At 32.3% G+C, this 19,235-nt stretch overlaps 1 protein-coding gene and 1 pseudogene across 4 annotated transcripts in view; one reads left to right on the forward strand and one right to left on the reverse strand.

The window, feature by feature from the left end:
* LOC144365869 (uncharacterized) overlaps positions 1-19,235 on the reverse strand; it is a 546,961-nt gene that overhangs the window by 258,374 nt on the left and 269,352 nt on the right. For all 4 annotated transcript variants that reach the window (XR_013424600.1, XR_013424601.1, XM_078018586.1 and 1 more), the window contains exon 2: positions 4,137-4,241. Coding sequence is in view for 2 of the 4 variants with exons in the window: in XM_078018586.1 (XP_077874712.1) it covers positions 4,137-4,241 (105 nt within the window). In the remaining 2 variants the exon portion in view is untranslated. The remainder of the gene's footprint in view (positions 1-4,136; positions 4,242-19,235) is intronic.
* The window catches only part of LOC144364722 (trifunctional enzyme subunit alpha, mitochondrial pseudogene), a 114,262-nt pseudogene continuing 99,794 nt past the window's right edge, over positions 4,768-19,235 (forward strand).

A 19,235-nucleotide genomic window follows, 5' to 3' on the forward strand; every position in this document is an offset into this window, starting at 1 on the left:
CAAGTGAATAATAATGTAGATAGTAATGAACAGATATGTATGTAAAAGTTGTTTTCAATTATTGTCTTTACTCTTCTCAGAAATTCATTTATTTGTCCCCATGTTTTAAAAGTTGCTTTATAAAGGGTATTTCCCTCTGTTTCCCCTCTTCTGATCCATTTGCCTCACTAAATTCTCCTATAGTGATTCAAATATTACTATCTTCTGACTTAAAACCTTCAACATCTCCCTCATGGCTTTTAAGCCAAAAAGTCTTAGCCTCACATTCATTATCCTCTCCAAAATGTATTTGGCCTACTATTTTTTAATATTTATTTTTTAGTTGTAGTTGGACACAATACCTTTATTTACTTATTCTTATGTGGTGCTGAGGATTGAACCTAGGGCCTCACACATGCTTGGTAAGCACTCCACCGCTGAGCCACAACCGCAGCCCTTGGCCTACTTTTTTTTGAGCACTTTCTTCCACTTATCCTTATATATCCTCTACTCTCTGACCAAATAAAATAGTTACTTATAATTACCAAACACACTTGTTCTTTCTTTCTGTTTCTTATTCCACTTATTTATGCTTTCACATTGGATTCTTTCTTCTTTTCATCATTCTTCAAAGCACATATAAAATGTTACTTCCCTGCAAAATGCCCTTTCTTTATCCCCCTCATTTGTGAGGGTCCCTCTTTTCAATTATCATAGAACTAGTTTTTTTTTTTTTTACCCTTCTAACAGGCACCATTATACTTTCTCACTTATAATGTGAATTCATTAATACCAGGATATTTTCCTTACTCATTTTTATTTCCAAACAATGTCAATGTCCTGCACATAACACATTAGTATTAATTAATTCTTCAATTAAATTAAAATTGTGTCTAAGCCTGACCACTACTTTATATCATCCATATTAACAGTAACAGGCAAAATTGCAAGTAAATGGACAACATACGAAAAATGATGTTGCTTCATTCTTGAGAAAATTATTTTGACAAGTAAATCCACCTCAAATGATTAAACATACTTAGTTAAATTCTAAATTAGGTGAGCAATAAAAATATGTTGAAATATAATCAGTACCTGTAGTTCAAGTGAAGACTAAGAGTATATCTTGCTTGTTGGGAATGGGAGTGATAAAAAAGAGGGATAATGGAGTGAAGGACAAAAGGAAAAGACTGGAAAGTTATTACTTTAGGTATAGAATGTTAATAGTTCCTTGAAAAATTAGGCAAATTATTAACACTTTCATTGAATATTTTCAGAAAACTTGCATGGATAACCCATGCTATATGACAAGCACCATGCTAAGCCAGAAAGTACTAAGATGAGTAATATTTAATATTTGCCACAATGTGTTGGGACCTAGTGGGAAAGAAGATAAATAAAGAGCTAGAGGAAAATATAGTAAATGTAGGGATAGAAGGATATGTGAAATACAACTGAAGAATTCAGGCAGGTAGTTCTGTAAAGATTTCAGGTGAATTAGCTCTAGAAGTGAGAAAACAGTATGAGAGCTGGAAAAAGCAGACTTTCATACTTTCAGAGCAGTTAAGCCCTCTTTCACTTGCAAATATTGTAGTAGTAGATTGATAATATTAAAAATGGTTTTAGTGTCACACTATGGAAGTATTGCTATTTTTTCCATATATGGCTTTCAAATATTTTATGAACTTCTGATTAATCATAAGACAGTGGATGACTGTATTTATTTGTTCCTCATCCTTTGAAACCACAATCAACTAACATTCTTTAAACTATAATAAACTAAGAGTGAAGTAATTGTTTTTAATTATATTTGAGACAGAGTCTCACTATGTTGCCCAAGATGGACTTGCAGGCTTCCTGCCTCAGCATTATCAAGAACCATGGATTAAAGGAACCTGCCACCACCCCCTACTTAAGAACTTTAAAATTTGTAAACCCAGAGGATAAAGATAATAGGAGTGGAGAATATACTAGATAAGACAACACATATTTCTGAATATCAGAATATAGGTAGATGAATAGTAACCTGTCCAGTGAGCCAGATAAAACTGAAACCTCAACTTGAATTAAAAGAGGCCAACAGGAAGATGGAAGTTTTACTTCAAAAATCTGAAATGTCTCAGGATATAAAAATACCAGGTATCTCTGAATGTGAAATGTTAAAAATGGGTGTGGAAAAAGGTATGTATAAATCAAGATTAGTTGAATTTTTTCTGGAAAAACATTTAAATGCTATATTATTTCCTTGACTCCAATAAAAGTTCAGAGGTTTACTTTCTGTGTAAGTTTATACAGCAGAAGGCAGTTTATTGAGTAACATGACATGAGAGAATAAAAGGCAAATAATCCCTATACTGAATAGTGAGACCTACATCAATCACTATGCTTTTACTCTCCAAGTAGAATGGAGAAGGCCTTTAAAGAAACTGAAGGACCCAGGGAATACATATGTATACATGAGGTTTATGCTCTCAATTAAAAGGCCACATTACCACTTTCTCGAATTATAATAAACCTGACCTGTTAATCCATCTCATTATGAAGACTTTCCAACCAATTATTAAGGCCTTACTCTTAAATGTAGAGAAATAACTAAGAGTAACTCAACAGGTAAAGAAATATTTTAACATGAAAGGGAGAATCCAAAATTTAGAAATAGGAATATGAATAAGGTCAAGTTTCTGGATAAAACACTAAAACCATGATACAATGAAAAGAAATCTTCAATTTTTTTTAGGGAAATTGTTTTCAATCTAATATTCAGTAGCTAGCTAGACTATAAATCAAGTATAATTCTAGAATAAAGATATTCTGGTATATTCAAGATAACAAAAAAAAATTACCTCCTATTTATTCTTCTCAGGAATCTTTTATATAATGAACTTCATTGAAAAACAGTAAAAGAAGATGAGAAATCAGGAAAAAAAAAAAGGGAGTCAGCCCAGGAAAAAAGAACAAGACAACATTTCGGGATGATGGTGAGGCTTTTGTGTCAACCCACTTTGCACTAACTGAAATTGTAGAAGGGATGGGTAGAGCACTGACCTAGCATGCATGGGGCCCTAAGTTCAACTCCAGCACCAAACACACACACACACACACACACACACACACACACACACACACACACAAATAAATATATAAGCAGAGAAAATTATATCATAGACCAGGAATGCCTAATATGCTCAGTGAAATAGATATGTTTAGTTAAAAGAAGAAAAAAAAAGAAAAGAAGCAATTTTTCATTTTCAAATAAAATCTAACCACACGGAATTAGTAAAATTTACACTTTTATCCAAATTTAGCTAATTTGTCTTTTGGAGATTTTCTAGTTTTCAATCAAATAAACACTTATCAAAGAGCAATGGAATCTCAATAACTTTTTTATTCAAAATTTACCAACATACCTATGATATCACCGTCAGAATCCCTAGAGATGTGCACACATGTGCATGTGCGCGCACACACAAACACACACACGCATACACATATACACATAAATATTAAATCTTTTTCTTTACTGAGAGTAATCATTTTTTTCTCCCCAAATTAATGCATCCTATAAATTGAGAAATAATCACCTTAACAATGCTTACATAGTACAGATCTCACCTTATATTCAACAATTCCAAAATTAATTTCCTGAGGTCATTAAGAGGTCTAAGTTATGGATGTAACTACTAGCTTAACTAGTAATTCTTCCAAAGGTCCAATCTCCTTTTTATATAATAGTAACCCAGAAACAGAGGGGAGACCTGACTTAATATGTTTTTAAAAATAGATAAAATGAATGCTAGTCTGCAATGAAAACTTTTCACATGTGAATAAAGGTATGTCTGTAATCTGATAATAGTTAAGCTACTTTATAACTACAGTGGAAAAGAATTGTTTTTTTCTTCAATGTATTAAATTTTTTATATTTAAGTAAAAGTCATTTTTATCAAAACCTTTTCTGGGCAAATTATGAGCCTGCACACATTAAACAATATCAAGAAAGATATTTTCTAATCTTAATCAAACTTTACCCTTCTGTCCTCAATCTGGAAACAGTGAATTCATTCCATTAAGTAACTATGTTCTGAAATAGTTAAATCTAGCATTTAAAATCACTTTTGAAAACAACAGGAAAATTGTCCTCATTATTTCACTGTACTCACATTTTTTGCACAGGCCCAGGACATAAGGAGTCAAAACCATCTTTGATGCCTTCTGACAGATTGGAGATGAACTGGATTCCATAGGGGAGCATTTGCCAAGGACATCTAGAAGCCAAATGACAAAAATTTAACATCTCTAGATTCTGTTTGTGCAGACAAGGAACAACACTGAGTGAGTGTATCATCAAGAGAATCAAGTCCATTAAATACAGCTTTACTTTGTTTCAGGATTTCATCAAAAAGCACTCTATCCTGAGTTAGGTTTTATATACTAAAAAAACTAACTCCTTTATGTTTGTGTTGGCCTCAGTTTCCATTTAAAAAGGGACAAATCTGAGGATATGTAGACTTCTTAGGGAGCTTATATTCAAATAATTAATTAGTTTTAGAGCTAGAACTTTAGCTCAATGACAAAAAGAATATTTTAAGGTCATCAAACACAAGGCTTGGGGCCAGTATTACTAACTTGTAGTCAAATATCTTAAAGGCAAAATGGAATCTTCATGTAAAATAATGAACCTGAGCCCCTACTTCACAGCATATAGGAAAACTACATCAAAATTAATGAAATATCTAATGGTAATAGGTAAAATTCTAAAACTGTTAGAAATAAAGGTAAACATTTATGAACATGGATTTTGTAACGGATTGTAAGATATAACTTTTTAAAAAATCTAACAAAAAAATAAATAAATTTGACTTCTTCAAAATTAAAGGCTTTTTTGAATAAAGGAATACCATCATAAAACTAAATTGAGGGCTGGGAATGTGGCTCAGGGGTAGAGCACTTACTTCCCTGGCATGTGTGAGGTCCTAGGTTCAATCCCCAGTACTACCAAAAAAGAAAGAAAGAAAGAAGAAAGAAAGAAAGAAAGAAAGAAAGAAAGAAAGAAAGAAAGAAAGAAAGAAAGAGAGAGAGAGAGAGAGAGAGAGAGAGAGAAAGAAAGAAAGAAAGAAAGAGAGAAAGAAAGAAAGAAAGAAAGAAAGAAGAAAACTTACAGAATAGGACAAATAAATTTTAAATCATGCAAACAAATATAACACAATTGCATGAATACTCATAGAGGCTCTATTCACAACAGCCAAAAGGTGGAAACCTCAACACCCATCAACTGAACAGGTAAACACATGTGGTGTATCCATACACTGGAAAATTATTCTTCCACACAAACAATGAAGTACTAATACGTATACAGTATGGATGAACCTTGGAAATATTATGCTAAGTGAAAAACAGACACAAAGTTTACAAAATGAACTAATCACATTTATAGAAAACATCCAGAATATATAAATCACAGACAGAAAGCAGATTTGTGGTTGTCAAAATCTAGGAAAAGTGAGAGTGGGTAGCAATTGCTCAATAAATATGGTATTCTCTTCTGAGAAGATGAAAATACATTGGAGCAAGATAGAGGTGAATGGTAGTACAACACTGTGACTGAACTAAATGCCACTGAGTTGTCTACTTTAAAATGGTTATTTTTATATTACATGAATTTTAGCTCAGTTTAAAAATAATCATACACAAATGTGTCCTTGACAGTCATCTCAGATGGCTGTAGGTCCACACAAATGAAATTAAGTCACAGTGAAAGAAAATATTTAGGTTTTTTTGGATATATGAGAGATCATTTGAGGGTGATAGAGAGGTATATATATTGGAAGGTCAAATATGTAGCTGCCTCTGTGCATGGGGTGTGCATATAATTTTTAAGAATATGAGCATACATACTATCCCATTTTTTGTCTCTCTATACTAACATGTCCCATTTATACTCAATTTAATTTATTCTCTTTCAGAGCCATTATTGATTCCTGCTGAGATTTAAAACAGTAGTTTTTAACATTTCTAGCTACATATTCATGTGGATTAAAAGTACCATAACCCTAAGACAAATAAGTCAATATTCTTGCCAAATTTGCTTAAAATTATAATAACGAAAACATACAAACATATACACATACACACTTATACACAGAGGAACACAGTGTTTGCTTAGTGCAAATGGGGAAAATATTCTTTCTTTCTCCTCCCTGTTTTCCTTAAACTTATGACTTGATAACAAAATTCCTCATAAGATTCAAAGACAAGAGAAACTATGGGTAACATTGTCATGTATTTCTTAAAAGAACAAATAAAAAGTAAGATCAACTTCTAAAGAGATTTTCTAGGAGACCCTTTATCTTTAAGAGTTTGAATATTCTCTTAGATTACCTTCTATTAATGACTGTCTTTTCCAATCTCTAGGGAGAAAACAAGATATAAAATTGGGACTATTATTTACTGTACTTAAAAGGCATATTAAAAATGGTTTGTCTTCTGGCAAAATAAATATAACATTAAAAGTAGAGGACACGCAATGTTTGCAAAAATCCTAGAGAAGTTGCAATCCACAAATAAGAGCTAAAACAAGCTGTTTATTATTTGTTTAGAAAATAGAGGGACTGTGATAGGTTGAATAGTGGCCCACAGAGTTATGTCTGTATCCAAATGTTAGAGCTTGGGAGTGTTGTCTTATTAGGAAGAGGGATCTTTGCAGATGTAATTGAATTAAGAATCTTGAAAGACAACAAAACAAAACTATGGGATACAAAGTTTTAATAAGAGGGCAATTTATAATGATTAATACCTACATTCAAAAAGAAAAGATCTTGCCAGGCCAGGTGCAGTGGCACATTCCTGTAATCCCAGTGACTCATGAGGCTAAGGAAGGAAGATCACTGGTTCAAAGACATCCTCAGCAAAAATGAAGCATTGAGCAACTCAGTAAGACCCTGTCTCTAAATAAAATATAAAATACAGCTGGGGATGTGGCTCAGTGACTGAGTGCCCCTGAGTTCAATCTCGATACCAAAAAGAAAAAAAAAGATCTCAAAGAATAATCTCATGTTACTCCTCAAAGAATTAGAAAAAGTATAACAAACTAAGCCCAATTTTAGCAGAAAGATTGCAATTATGAAGATTAGGGAAGAAATAATTCAGAGCACTTATATATGCACAAACCAACACTGATGGTTTTTTAAAGATGAAAATGTCTACAAATATTTGCCTGGATTAAGAAATTAAAAGAAGCTCAAATAAAGAAAATCATAACTGAAAGGGGAGAACTTACAACAGGTTCTTCAAGAATAAAAAGTATCATAAGGCATTATTTTGAATAAGTATGCTATGACAAACTAAATAATCTAATAAAATGGGATAAGTTCTGAGAACTGAGTCAGGAAGAAATAGAAGACCTATCAAATAACAAACAAGGAAATTGAGTTTTCAAAGTACTTATAGGAAAGAAAAACTAAGAACCAGATGACTTTTACAGGTTAATTCTATTAAACAGTCAAAGATGTATTAATAGCAATCCTCCTTCAGCTCTTCCAGACAAGTGAACACTTCTTAACTCTTTCTAGGAGATCAGAATCACCTTCACACCAAAAACTAAAGCCATTAAAAGAAATAAGAAAAAAATCTACAAGTGAATATTCCTAGTAAAGATAGATACAAACTGCTCAATAAAATATTAGCAAATAGAATATAATGACACATTAAAAAACACTATGACCAAGTGAGATTTATCCCTGGGATGCAAGGATGGTTTGACATGCATAGATTAATCAATGCAATAAAATATATTAACAAAATGAAAGGAAAAATATTAATTTCTCAATCAATACAGAAAAAGATCAATATTTATTTATGATAAAAACTCTCAACAAAATAGATACAAAAGGAATTTAGCTCAATAAAATCCATATATGAAACTTCCACAGCTAACATCATAATCAGTGGGAAGATACAGCTTTTTCTCTAAGATATTGTCCAAGGAAAAGATGCCCACTCACACCTCTTCTATTCAACCTAGCACTGGAAGTCCTCATCATACTAATCAGGCAAGAAAAAGAAATAGAAGTCAACCAAATTACAAAGAAGTGAAATTATCTCTTTTTGTAGATGTCACTATCATGTGTGTAGAAAACCCAAAGGACTCCACAAAACAAGTTAGAACTAATAAATAAAATCAGTGAATTTTCAGGACAAAAAACAAATGAAGATATAAAAATCAATTACATTTCAACAAACAACAAATATCTGAAAAGAAAATGAAGGAAATTTTCTCATTCACTATAACAAGAAAAAATAAATAAATAAAATATTTAGGAATAAAGTTAGTTAAAAGGGTGAAAAACTTATATATGGAAAATTACAATGCACTGATGCAGGAAATTAAAGACAGATAAATGGAAAGATATTTATTCTTGTGGATTGGAGATGTGAATATTGTTAAAATGTCCACACTATCCAAAGTGATCGATCTATAGATTCAATATGATATCTGTCATAATGCTAGTGGAATTCTTTACAGAAAATAAAACAAACTAATCCTAAAATCCATACACAATCACAAAAGACCCTGAATAGTCAAAGCTGTTTTTAGTAAGAAGAAAGCTGGAGATATCACATTCTCTGAATTCACAATGCATTGCATAATGCATGCTGTGATAATAAAAACAATATGATTCTGGCATAACATATAGACAGACAAATGAAACAGAATAAGAAGTCCAGAAATAAATCCATAAATCTATAGTAGACAGATCTTCAATAAGGGTTCTAGGAACAAAGAATGGTGAAAGATAGTATGTTCAACAAATGGTATGGGAAAACTAGATAATTCACATGGAGAAGAATGAAATTGTATCCTTATCTCATATGATATATGAACATCAATTCAAAATGGAGTAAAAACTTAATAAAACCAGAAACTGTAAAACTATTAAAGAAAACAGAGAGAAAAAGCTTTTGACATTGGTTCAGGCATTTTTAAAATAGAATACCAAAGCATAGAAAACAAAAACAATAATTGCCAAGGGAAATTACATCAAACTAAAAAGAAGAAATATTTGCAAACTGTATTTCATAAGGCATTAATATCCAAACTAAATAAGGAATCTGTACAACCTAATAGCAAGCAGGAAGATGAGGAGGAGGAGTTGAAGGACTCAGTTTAAAAGTTGACAAAATGCTTGAAAAGACATTTCTCAAATAAAGACATACAAATGATCAAACAGTATATAAAATGATGCTCAATTTCATTAATCATCTGAGAAATGCAAATCAAGACACAATAACTTCACACATGCTAGAATGGTTATTATCAGAAAAATTAAGATAATAAGTGTTGACAAGGATATGTAGGAAAGGAAACTCTTGTGCATTTTCAATGGGAATGTAAGTTGGTACAGCTATTATAGCAAACAGTATGGAAGTTCCTCAGAAAACTAAAAAAATACCTTATGATCTAGCTATCCTGCTTTTGGGCACATACCAAAGACACAATGAAATTAGTATCTCAAAGAGATCTCCTATGCACTCCCATGTTCATTGAATTCATAATAGCCAAGATAAAGAAACAATATAAATGCCTGTCAAAGGATTAATGAATAAAGAAAATTGGTACATGGAACATTATTTGGCCTTTTTTGTTGTTGTTCTTTTTAGATATACATGACAGTAGAATCTATTTTGGGATATTATACATACATGGAGTATATATTATTCTAATTAGGATTCTATTCTTGTTGTTTTACATGATGCAGAATTACTCTGGTTGTTTACTTAAATACAAGGATAGGAAAGTTATGTCTGATTAATTCTACTGTCTGTTGTGTTTCCCTCCTCCTCCCTTCCCTTCATTCCCCTTTGTCTAATCCAGTGGACTTCTATTCTTTCTTAGAAGAATATGTGGCTTAGCATTTCCATATCAGAGAGAACATTTGGCCTTTGTGTTTTTTTATTGTTGTTGTTACTGGATTATTTCACTTAGCATGATAATCTTCAGTTCCATTCATTTTCCAGCAAATGTCATAATTTCATTCTTCTTTATGGCTGAGTAGCATTCTATTGTTTATATGTACCATATTTTTAATACATTCATCAGATACCTAGGTTGGTTCCATAGCTTGACTACTGTGTTATTCTCTCTTAAATGGAAGAAAATCCCAACATGTGCCACAAAATGAATGAATCTAGAAGATTTTATGCTATTTGAAATAAGTCAGATGCATAAGACAAAATCTCATGCATAATCTCATTTATATGTGGAATCAAAAAATGTAAAACCTACAGAAACAAACGGTAGAACTTATATTTACCAAAGACTGGGGCTACAATGATATTTATTATGAACAAGGGATACAAAGTTCCAGTTGTGGAAAAAATCATTCTGGAGACCTAATGTATAACAGTATGATACAGTTAACTATATACTATACACTGAAATTCACTAGGAGAGATACTTCAGTGTTCTCCTCACAGACACACAGACACACAGACACACACACACACACACACACATATATTTGTGTGTGTATTACATATACAGGCACAAATATACATATATTATATATATTACATATATATACATACACACATAACACATATACATGCATATGTAAAGTAGTGTATATGTTAACTACTTTGATTGTGGTAAAAGTTTCACAATAAATACATATATTAAATCATCACCAAATTGTACCATTAAAATGTATAATATTATTGCCAGTCATGGTGGCTCACACCCATAATCCTAGCACCACAGGAGGCAGAGTCCAGAGATTAGGAGTTTGAGAACAACCTGAGCAGTTTAGCAAGACTTTGTCTCAAAATAAAAATAAATAAATAAATAAATAAATAAATAAATAAATAAAAATGCTAGGATTGTACCTCAATAGTAAAGTACCCCCCCAGAATCCAATCCCAGTATAAAACAAAATTAAATAAATAAATGTGTATATGTGTGTCTGTGTCTCTCTGTGTGTGTAGATAGATAGATAGATAATTATCAAATATCAGGTGTACTTCAATAAAGTTGGAGAAAGTTTAAAATTTAGAATGAATTCATTTTGATTTACCCAGGTTTGCCCTAAATTAAATGGCATAATGGCCTTACAAAGCAAAGAATAGAAGACACACAGTTTAAAAAAAAAAAAAGAAAAGAAAAGAAAAAAAAAGCTGTGTGAGATTGAGGCAAAGATTGGAGTGCTGTGGACAAAAGCTAGGGAATTTCTGGAGACACCAGAATCTAGAAGAGATAAGGAAGAATCCTTCTGCGGAGACTTTGCAGAGGAGGTAGTCCTGCCAAACCAAAATCTTAATTTTGGACTTCTACCATCTAGAACTGACAGAGAATAAATTCCGACTTGTTTAAGCCACTAAGTTTCTACAAGTTCGTTAGGGGAAACTTGGAAATTATTAAAAGAACCATACTTGCTCCTTGAATGAATTGAGAAAGCTGTGACTTGTGTGCTTACTGTTAGCTTGTGACCCTTATTTCTTTCTTAAAGGAATATAGTCTTCCTTTAAAGATGTTTGGTGACTACAGAATTTGATCAGGTTAATCTCTTCTGTGCTCACGACAGCAACTAACCTTCAACAGAGACTAAATGTGAAGCAGTTCACATTTGAAATCTGAGTAGAATTGTCTTGTATGAGAAAGAAAGTATAATGAAAATATATCTGGTCTCTGGCCTCTATATCTATAATGCTGATACTTTCAAACTTCTCTCACTGTACATTTAATGGATAGATAGATACATAGATAGATAGATACATAGATACATAGATAGATTGAGCTAAGAGTAAAATGAGAACTAACTCCCTAGCGTATAGAATCCATAATTCCACTGACACAACAAGCTGAACTTTAGCAATCTTCCCATAAAACATCCAGCTCTAGTCTACTAGAATTCCTTCTACTGAAATTTCAAGTGGTTTTTTAAAAGAAAGAAGTTCATTCATTCCCCTCCTTTTAATTGTGGCAGGGAGAGAAGACCCTACCACAGGTGTGTGTTTGTGTGTATATGTGTGTGTCATATAATAACTAACCTAGAGGCTAAGAACCATACATGAAGAAATTACACAAAGAATTTATAATTTCCTCAACAACTTTGTATGAAATATTATTACATTTACTTTATGAAATAAATCAGACTTGAAAATGATATCAAATGTCACAAAGTACACAGGGAATGAGATTAATTTTGAACCCATGATGCACAAACACAAGTCTTGTATTCTTTCCATTCTATCACACTCCACTGATATGAACATTGTTTAAAAAACTAAAAAACATAAACATAAAATACACAAAAAGAAAACAGGTATATTCTGTTTAAATCAAAAATTGTTGTCTGTGAAATAAATACATTATTTGTAATTTGTGTGTGTGTGAGAGTGTGTCTGTGTGTGTGCATGTGGTACTGGGGATTGAACCCAGGACTTTGTGCATGTGAGGCAAGTGCTCCATCAACTGAGGTATAACCTCAGCCCATCATTTGTAATTTCTTAATGAATCCCCTTAATTTGTCCGTCATGGAATATGTACTATGAATGTATTTTCCAAAAGTATACCTCTTTGCTTCCACTCTTTGCTTCCACTATGTTTTAGCACAATTTATTTATGTTAAAAAGGAAAGCATGTTTTGTTCCCTGTTATTAGAGAGGAGCGCACACACACACACACACACACACACACACAAAGTATAGATAGGTACTCTTCTCATTGCAGCTACAAAAGGCAATTAAACTGTGCCCAATAATTTTACAGTTCTGTCTGCAGCCTCAAAAGGAACAAGGCTACATATGTGACCTATTATTGTGGGATATTACTGAGATCAGAAAGGAATAATTATTCATTGATTAAGGAACATTCAATCTCCTATACACTAAGGGTAATTTATTGAGCTATAAAACCACAGTAATCACATTTCTGCTATCGTTCATTCACGCACAAAAGATAATTATAGGTACTACTTAGAAAAAAAGACTTGATATCAAAGAATATTTTGTGTTTATTTTAGATTAATAACTGCTGAAAACCTACCCTCAAAATACTCTTAGTAAACAGAGACATACATATACACACAAAAAAAAAATGGACACAAACACACCCCCCTTTACTTATAGGTAATATCTTCATTTCACTCAATGATTTTGTGAAGGAAAACTAATAACAATCTGAAAACAGTGAATCAGACATTCAGAATAAATCTATGCTTTGCACTTGAAGTCAACAATAAAAGAAACACATTGTACATTTGACCTTGCAGAAAGTGAGTAAAATGAGAAAAAAAATTATCCTCTTTTAATAGACCTTTGAGTTTAAATGGAAAATAACACACAAAATTGAAATAGAAGAATGTAATTACATATATAAATATATTTGAAAACTTCCATAAACATAAGTTTTTTCCTCATGCTCTTCCTTCCTGTTCTATTCTTAGTGGCTCTCTTTATATCAAAGAAGACATTTGACATTTGTTTTTTAGGGCTTGGCTAGCTTCAGTGATACACAAAATTATAAGAGGTTATGAGGGGAAAGGGGGTGGGGGGAAAAAAGGGGAGAGAACTGAACAACAGCAGAGGAGGTAGAGAGGGAAGATGGGAGGGGAGGGGAGGGGAGGGGGGATAGTAGGGGATAGGAAAGGTAGCAGAATACAACAGTCACTAATATGCCATTATGTAAAAACGTGAGTATGTAACAGAAGTGAGTCTGTATTATGTATTTGGGGAGTTCAAATCTCAATTGAGTCGAATGTATGAAAGATGATATGTCTTGAGCTCTGTAATGTTTTGAACAATCAATAAAAAAAAAAAAAAAACATAAGTTTTTTCTTTAGACTTTATCACATAATAACTGAACCCAAGGGTTGGTATGAGGAAAATAAAAGCAGATGAAAAAAATAAGAAGCCTGTCTTCATGGCTTATGAAACATATATGTATGGTATGTATGTGTGTGTGTGTGTGTGTGTGTGTGTGTGTGTGTGTATCCTTAGGCTGATTAGTTACTTCTGACTTCCCTGATAACATTCTTGGGCATACAGATTCTTGCCTCATATACTTCAAAATATACATCATAATACATACTGTTGTCATGTATATCTAAAAATAACAAATATAAATAAATAAATAGATTCAGATTATTCTTATTGTTCAAAAGCCCTATGAGTAATAAAATGTAAGTTTATATTTTCCACCCCTCTTGAAATTAGAGGTCACGTGATTATTTATGACAAGTAGAATGTAGATGGAAGTGATATATGCCCTAAAATGTGGTGTGCAAGATACACCCTCTCTTTTACTATCCATTGCCTGTAGAACAGCAGGGTGAGCTTGTATCTACACATCAAAGATGATAAAGAACATTACAGCAGGGGAAACTCCTGAATGGCAGTGTACAATTTTCTGAACTCTTTTCATCATGTAATAATCAAAGAGTATCCTCTAGTCTTTGGTAACTTTGGATTAAATAGAAATAAATTCCTAAAAGATTAATAAAAAATATTATGATATGTTTGTCTGTAGGGAACTAAAATAAGGAAAAATTGAGAGTAGAAAAGAGATACAACCAAATTTTTCAAAAACAAAACAAAAAAGAAACTTGAAGCCTGCCACTTTCCTTGAGCCAAATTGTTCTTTTGTAACACATATTGTTGTTATTCTATACTACCTCACCACCATTATCCCCCTATCAACATTTTCCTAATTCCTGCCACAGGTAGTGGAGTTCCTAACACTATTTTTCTCAATTTTAGAGCAAACTCTGAAATCATCTTCCTAGGAAATCTCAAAGACACCTCCCTATTTCTTGTTCTTTTCTTCCCTTTACATCCATATGCATCCCCTGGTATCTATACATATCAATTCAAGTGAAACAACCATTTGCTATGTGGCTCTTCCTTTGAATGCCACAAAGGCAAGATCTCCAATGGTGGCATCTCAAACACCCAGCTTACACTGTACCCAGTTACAACTGTTTGTTGAATCCATTCTTTTTTAATTTTTATGTAGATGACTCCTTAATAATTTTTTAATTTGTTTTAATCAGTTATATACTATGATATAATGCATGTATACACTTTGATATAGCATACATAAATGAGATATACTTTCTCATTTTTTCTGTTTGTACACATTGTAGAATCACATTGGCCATGCAGTCATATATCTACATAAGGTAATGATGTCTGTTTCATTCTACTGTCCTTTCTATCCCCATATCCCATCCCCTCCCTTCACTCCCCTCTACCTAATCTAAAATACCTCTATTCATCCCTTGTGCCCCCCCACCTCCTTAATGTGAATTAGCACCCACATATCAGAGAAAACATTTGACCTTTGTTTTTTAGGATTGGCTTATTTTGCTTAGCATGATATTCTCCAACTCCATCCATTTACCAGCAAATGCCATAATGTTGAATCCATTCTTAGTAACTGACATCTTTATTCAATAAAGATTTTTCAAGGTTTTATTTTTGTATTTCCAACAAGATTTCAAGCTGCTTAAAGGAAGAGCTGTATTATCTTCTTCTTATCTTCATAAGCTACTTCTGTCTCCCATATTTTGTAGATAACCAAATAAGAATATTAAGAAACCATGTGGAATTCACTGTTTATGTTTTTCTAAGTACTCAAAGATAATTTAGAAAACTAACATATATTTAAAGAAAAGGGAAAAACATAAACATTCTACAGTTATTTATTTATGCCTTTCCTTCTAATTTTGAGACTTCTCCCTGAGCCATAGGTAGAAAGACAATATAAGAAAGTCCTCAAAAAATAGGTACTAAAGGAATATTCCCTCAAATACTCTATTATTTCATAAAGAAAACTAAAAGAAACAACATGTACTTTTTCATTTTTAACTGGTAAATAATTATTCTACTACCATAAAGGTATTATATTATAAATACAATTGATTTCCCATTACTTGTAACTTTAGTCATTTTTCCTCATTACTCTATACATTGCTTACCAAGTATGCATTATCATCTATTGACAAAGTTGTCCCTTTTGTGAGAAAAAGAGATTTCAAACTACCATAGAAACAAGATACTCATAAATGTGTATTTCAGAAGACATGACATGACATAATTGGGGTCAATATATCATTACTGTAATAAACTGGCATTCTAGGAAATTCATCAATAATTTTAAGAAATTTGTTTATCATGTGCTTTTTTACAGACACTGAGACACTGGCTGTACCCTAAAAATGAAGGTCATGGTCAACTGAAAATGTAATAAAGTGGGGAGCCTCAGTTAACCATCCAAGTTTACTCTTAGGAAACAATCATACAATTGTGTATTTTGAATCTCTTAAGCACCTGATAAGCAACTGTTGTGTTTCACTGCTTAATTATTTCACATACAATGTGCTGAAGACCTAGTTGCACTACATAGCTTTTAAGATTCTGCCTGATCCTGAGAATTCATGACTCTAGGCTATAGACGCCCTCAACAGAGACTGAATTTTACTAATGATTCCATCCCCTGTCTATCCAACACAGTTCTAGATAGAGTAGGTGATCAGTATAAACTAGTTGAGCTGTTTATTGATGTAGCTTATGCTCTGAAAGTTATCATTTCCCCTTTATTTTATAAGCTATGAGGTGGATATGGAGACTAAAAGTGATGTGAAGGGAAACTGCTCAAGAGGAAAAAGTATGTGTGAAGTACTGAGGTATATATCTGGCCCTAACAATCTAGAAGTTGGGTATTATTTTATTTACTTCCATTATACAGATGAAGAGTTTGTAGCTCAGAACAATTATCTGCTCAGAATCACAATGGCAGTAATCTGAATTTCACTGTTGAATTTGCATTCAGTATTGCCTACATAGAGAACTTCCAACCCTCTCCTCTGCTCCTCTCTCCACAGTTTAACACAAGCAACTTGCAAAATTCCAAAACAGAAAGCAATACTCAATATGGATCAAAGTTTGCTCAGTGAGCTAACAAGAACACTAACAACCTGGTGATCACATAATACTTTACTGTTCCTTTAACTTCACTTTCCACATTTCCCCTTTAACCATGAGATTTTTTTTTCTTTTAGGAAAACAACCATAAAACTTTTTATTTTAAAACTGCATCTATCTCTTCTACATACAGGGTCAATTTGCATCAGTTTGTTTAGGATTACTAAGAAGAAATTGGAAAGAATAAAAGACTTTCAAAAATAATAAAAAAAAAATCTCATGATATAGAGGTCAAGAAAACACCAGGGTGAAAGGATACTAATGGCTGTTATGGTTTGGATGTGAGGTATCCCCTAAAAGTTCATGTGTGAGACAATGCAAGAAGGTTTAGAGGGCTGGGGTTGTGCTCAGTGGTAGAGCACTTACCTAGCATGGGTTTGATTCTCAGCACTGTGTATAAATAAATGAATAAAATAAAGGTCCATTGACAACCAGAAATTTAAAAATATTAAAAAAGAAGGGTTAGAGTCTTAACCCAATCCTCATAGTTGATTAACTGAGTGGTAACTGAAGGCAGGTAGGGTATGGCTGGAAAAGGTAGGCATTGGGAGTGTGCCTTTGAAGTATATATTCTGTATCTAGTGAGTGGAGTCTCTCTCTCCTTCCTAATCATTATGTGCATTGCTTCCCTCTTCCACAGTCTTCTGCCATGATATTTTACCTCACCTTGAGACCTGACGAATCGAGCCAGCCATCTAAGTACTGAGACCTTTGAAACCTTGAACCCCAAATGAACTTTTCCTCCTCTACAATTGTTCTGGCCTGGCCTTTTAATTATAGCAGTTAAAAGGCTGACTAAAACAATGACTAAAAGCTAAGAGGAGAGAATTAGAACTTCTGAGAGATTTAGCTTTTGAGTTAGAAAATATACAGGATGTAATTTATGCCCTCTCTTTTGATTTTCCTAAACTCTATTTAATTCATTAAATTCTTTTGTGAATAGAATTTTATCTTAAGGGAACTCAAAAATATGAGAAAAAAACATGCATAAAAATATTAAATGAAAGAGTATTCAAATTTTACTCATGAAATTAAGTCCCTGCCCACACATACTATATAGGAGTAAATCAAATATCATACTGGGTTTAAAATTGTTGGCCTGTCTGAGACATTGACATGACTCAGTTAGACCCTGAACAAAATTTTCTGAACTGAGAAAAATTGCCAAAAGAATGTAGCATTTTCATCAGTACACTTAACTGAATCTAGAATGTTGGCACTAAATGCAATTTAAAGAACAAAGTATCAGAAAAGACTAGATAGGTGAGCATCATTTTGTATACAACTACTGAATACAAACCAACAAATAAAAAATGGTATCAACAACATAATAATGCTATTTAATGTTGTTTTACTGCTATTATATTGGGACAGAACACTTTTCATATACATATTTATTTTAAGAATTATAGCTTTTATTCTTTTGCTAAGGCATCTTTATCTTCTTCAGTAAAGAAGATCTTTTATTTGTTCTAAAAAAAGGAAGTCTTTATATGAAAAATTAAGATAATTTGGAACACAAGAATGTTGTATCAGAATAAATATTAGAATTCAAGATCTGAATGATAGAGTCATTCTGTCATTGCCTATCTTTAGTATGCAACTAAGTAAATGAGCCGCTGAAATACACTAAATACAATTTGATTTTCTGTGGATTTTTAATATATCAAAGGTATTACATGTATTTAATCATTAGAATAGATAGTAGGGTATACTAAATTCAGTAATCTAGCATCCCTGGGAAAGATAATTCAAAAATATAGTTTTACGGTAATATGCTTTATCATAGTAATCACTTAGCAAGAAAGTTGAAAATTCTTATTTTACTCCATTATCAGATAGAAATTTTCTCAAATTTCAATCTGTCTATATAGTACATATTCTTCTAGATTTAAATCTATATTATACACACATATGTATACATATATGCATACACATATATAGTATAGATATACACATATATGTTGTTGGGATCACTGCCATGTAGCCATTTTCATTACAACATTATATCACTATATTACCTACAATACATATTTTTGTTCATTCTAGGGTAATTGGACATTTGGATCCTTTCCATTTATTGACTATTACAGACAATGTACTCTGGGGGCACATGTGCATATATTTCCACGGTATGTATCTTGGAATGGAATTACTAGGTCAAATGGTTTGCATATCTCCAACTTTGGTAGATGATCCAAGTTTTCTAAATTGCTTATTTCAATTAACATTGCCACTAGGTGTGTAGGAGAAATTGCGTTGCTAATATTTAGTGTTATCAT

Source organism: Ictidomys tridecemlineatus, chromosome 8 (genome assembly GCF_052094955.1).
Source record: "Ictidomys tridecemlineatus isolate mIctTri1 chromosome 8, mIctTri1.hap1, whole genome shotgun sequence".
Taxonomy (NCBI): Eukaryota; Metazoa; Chordata; class Mammalia; order Rodentia; family Sciuridae; genus Ictidomys; species Ictidomys tridecemlineatus.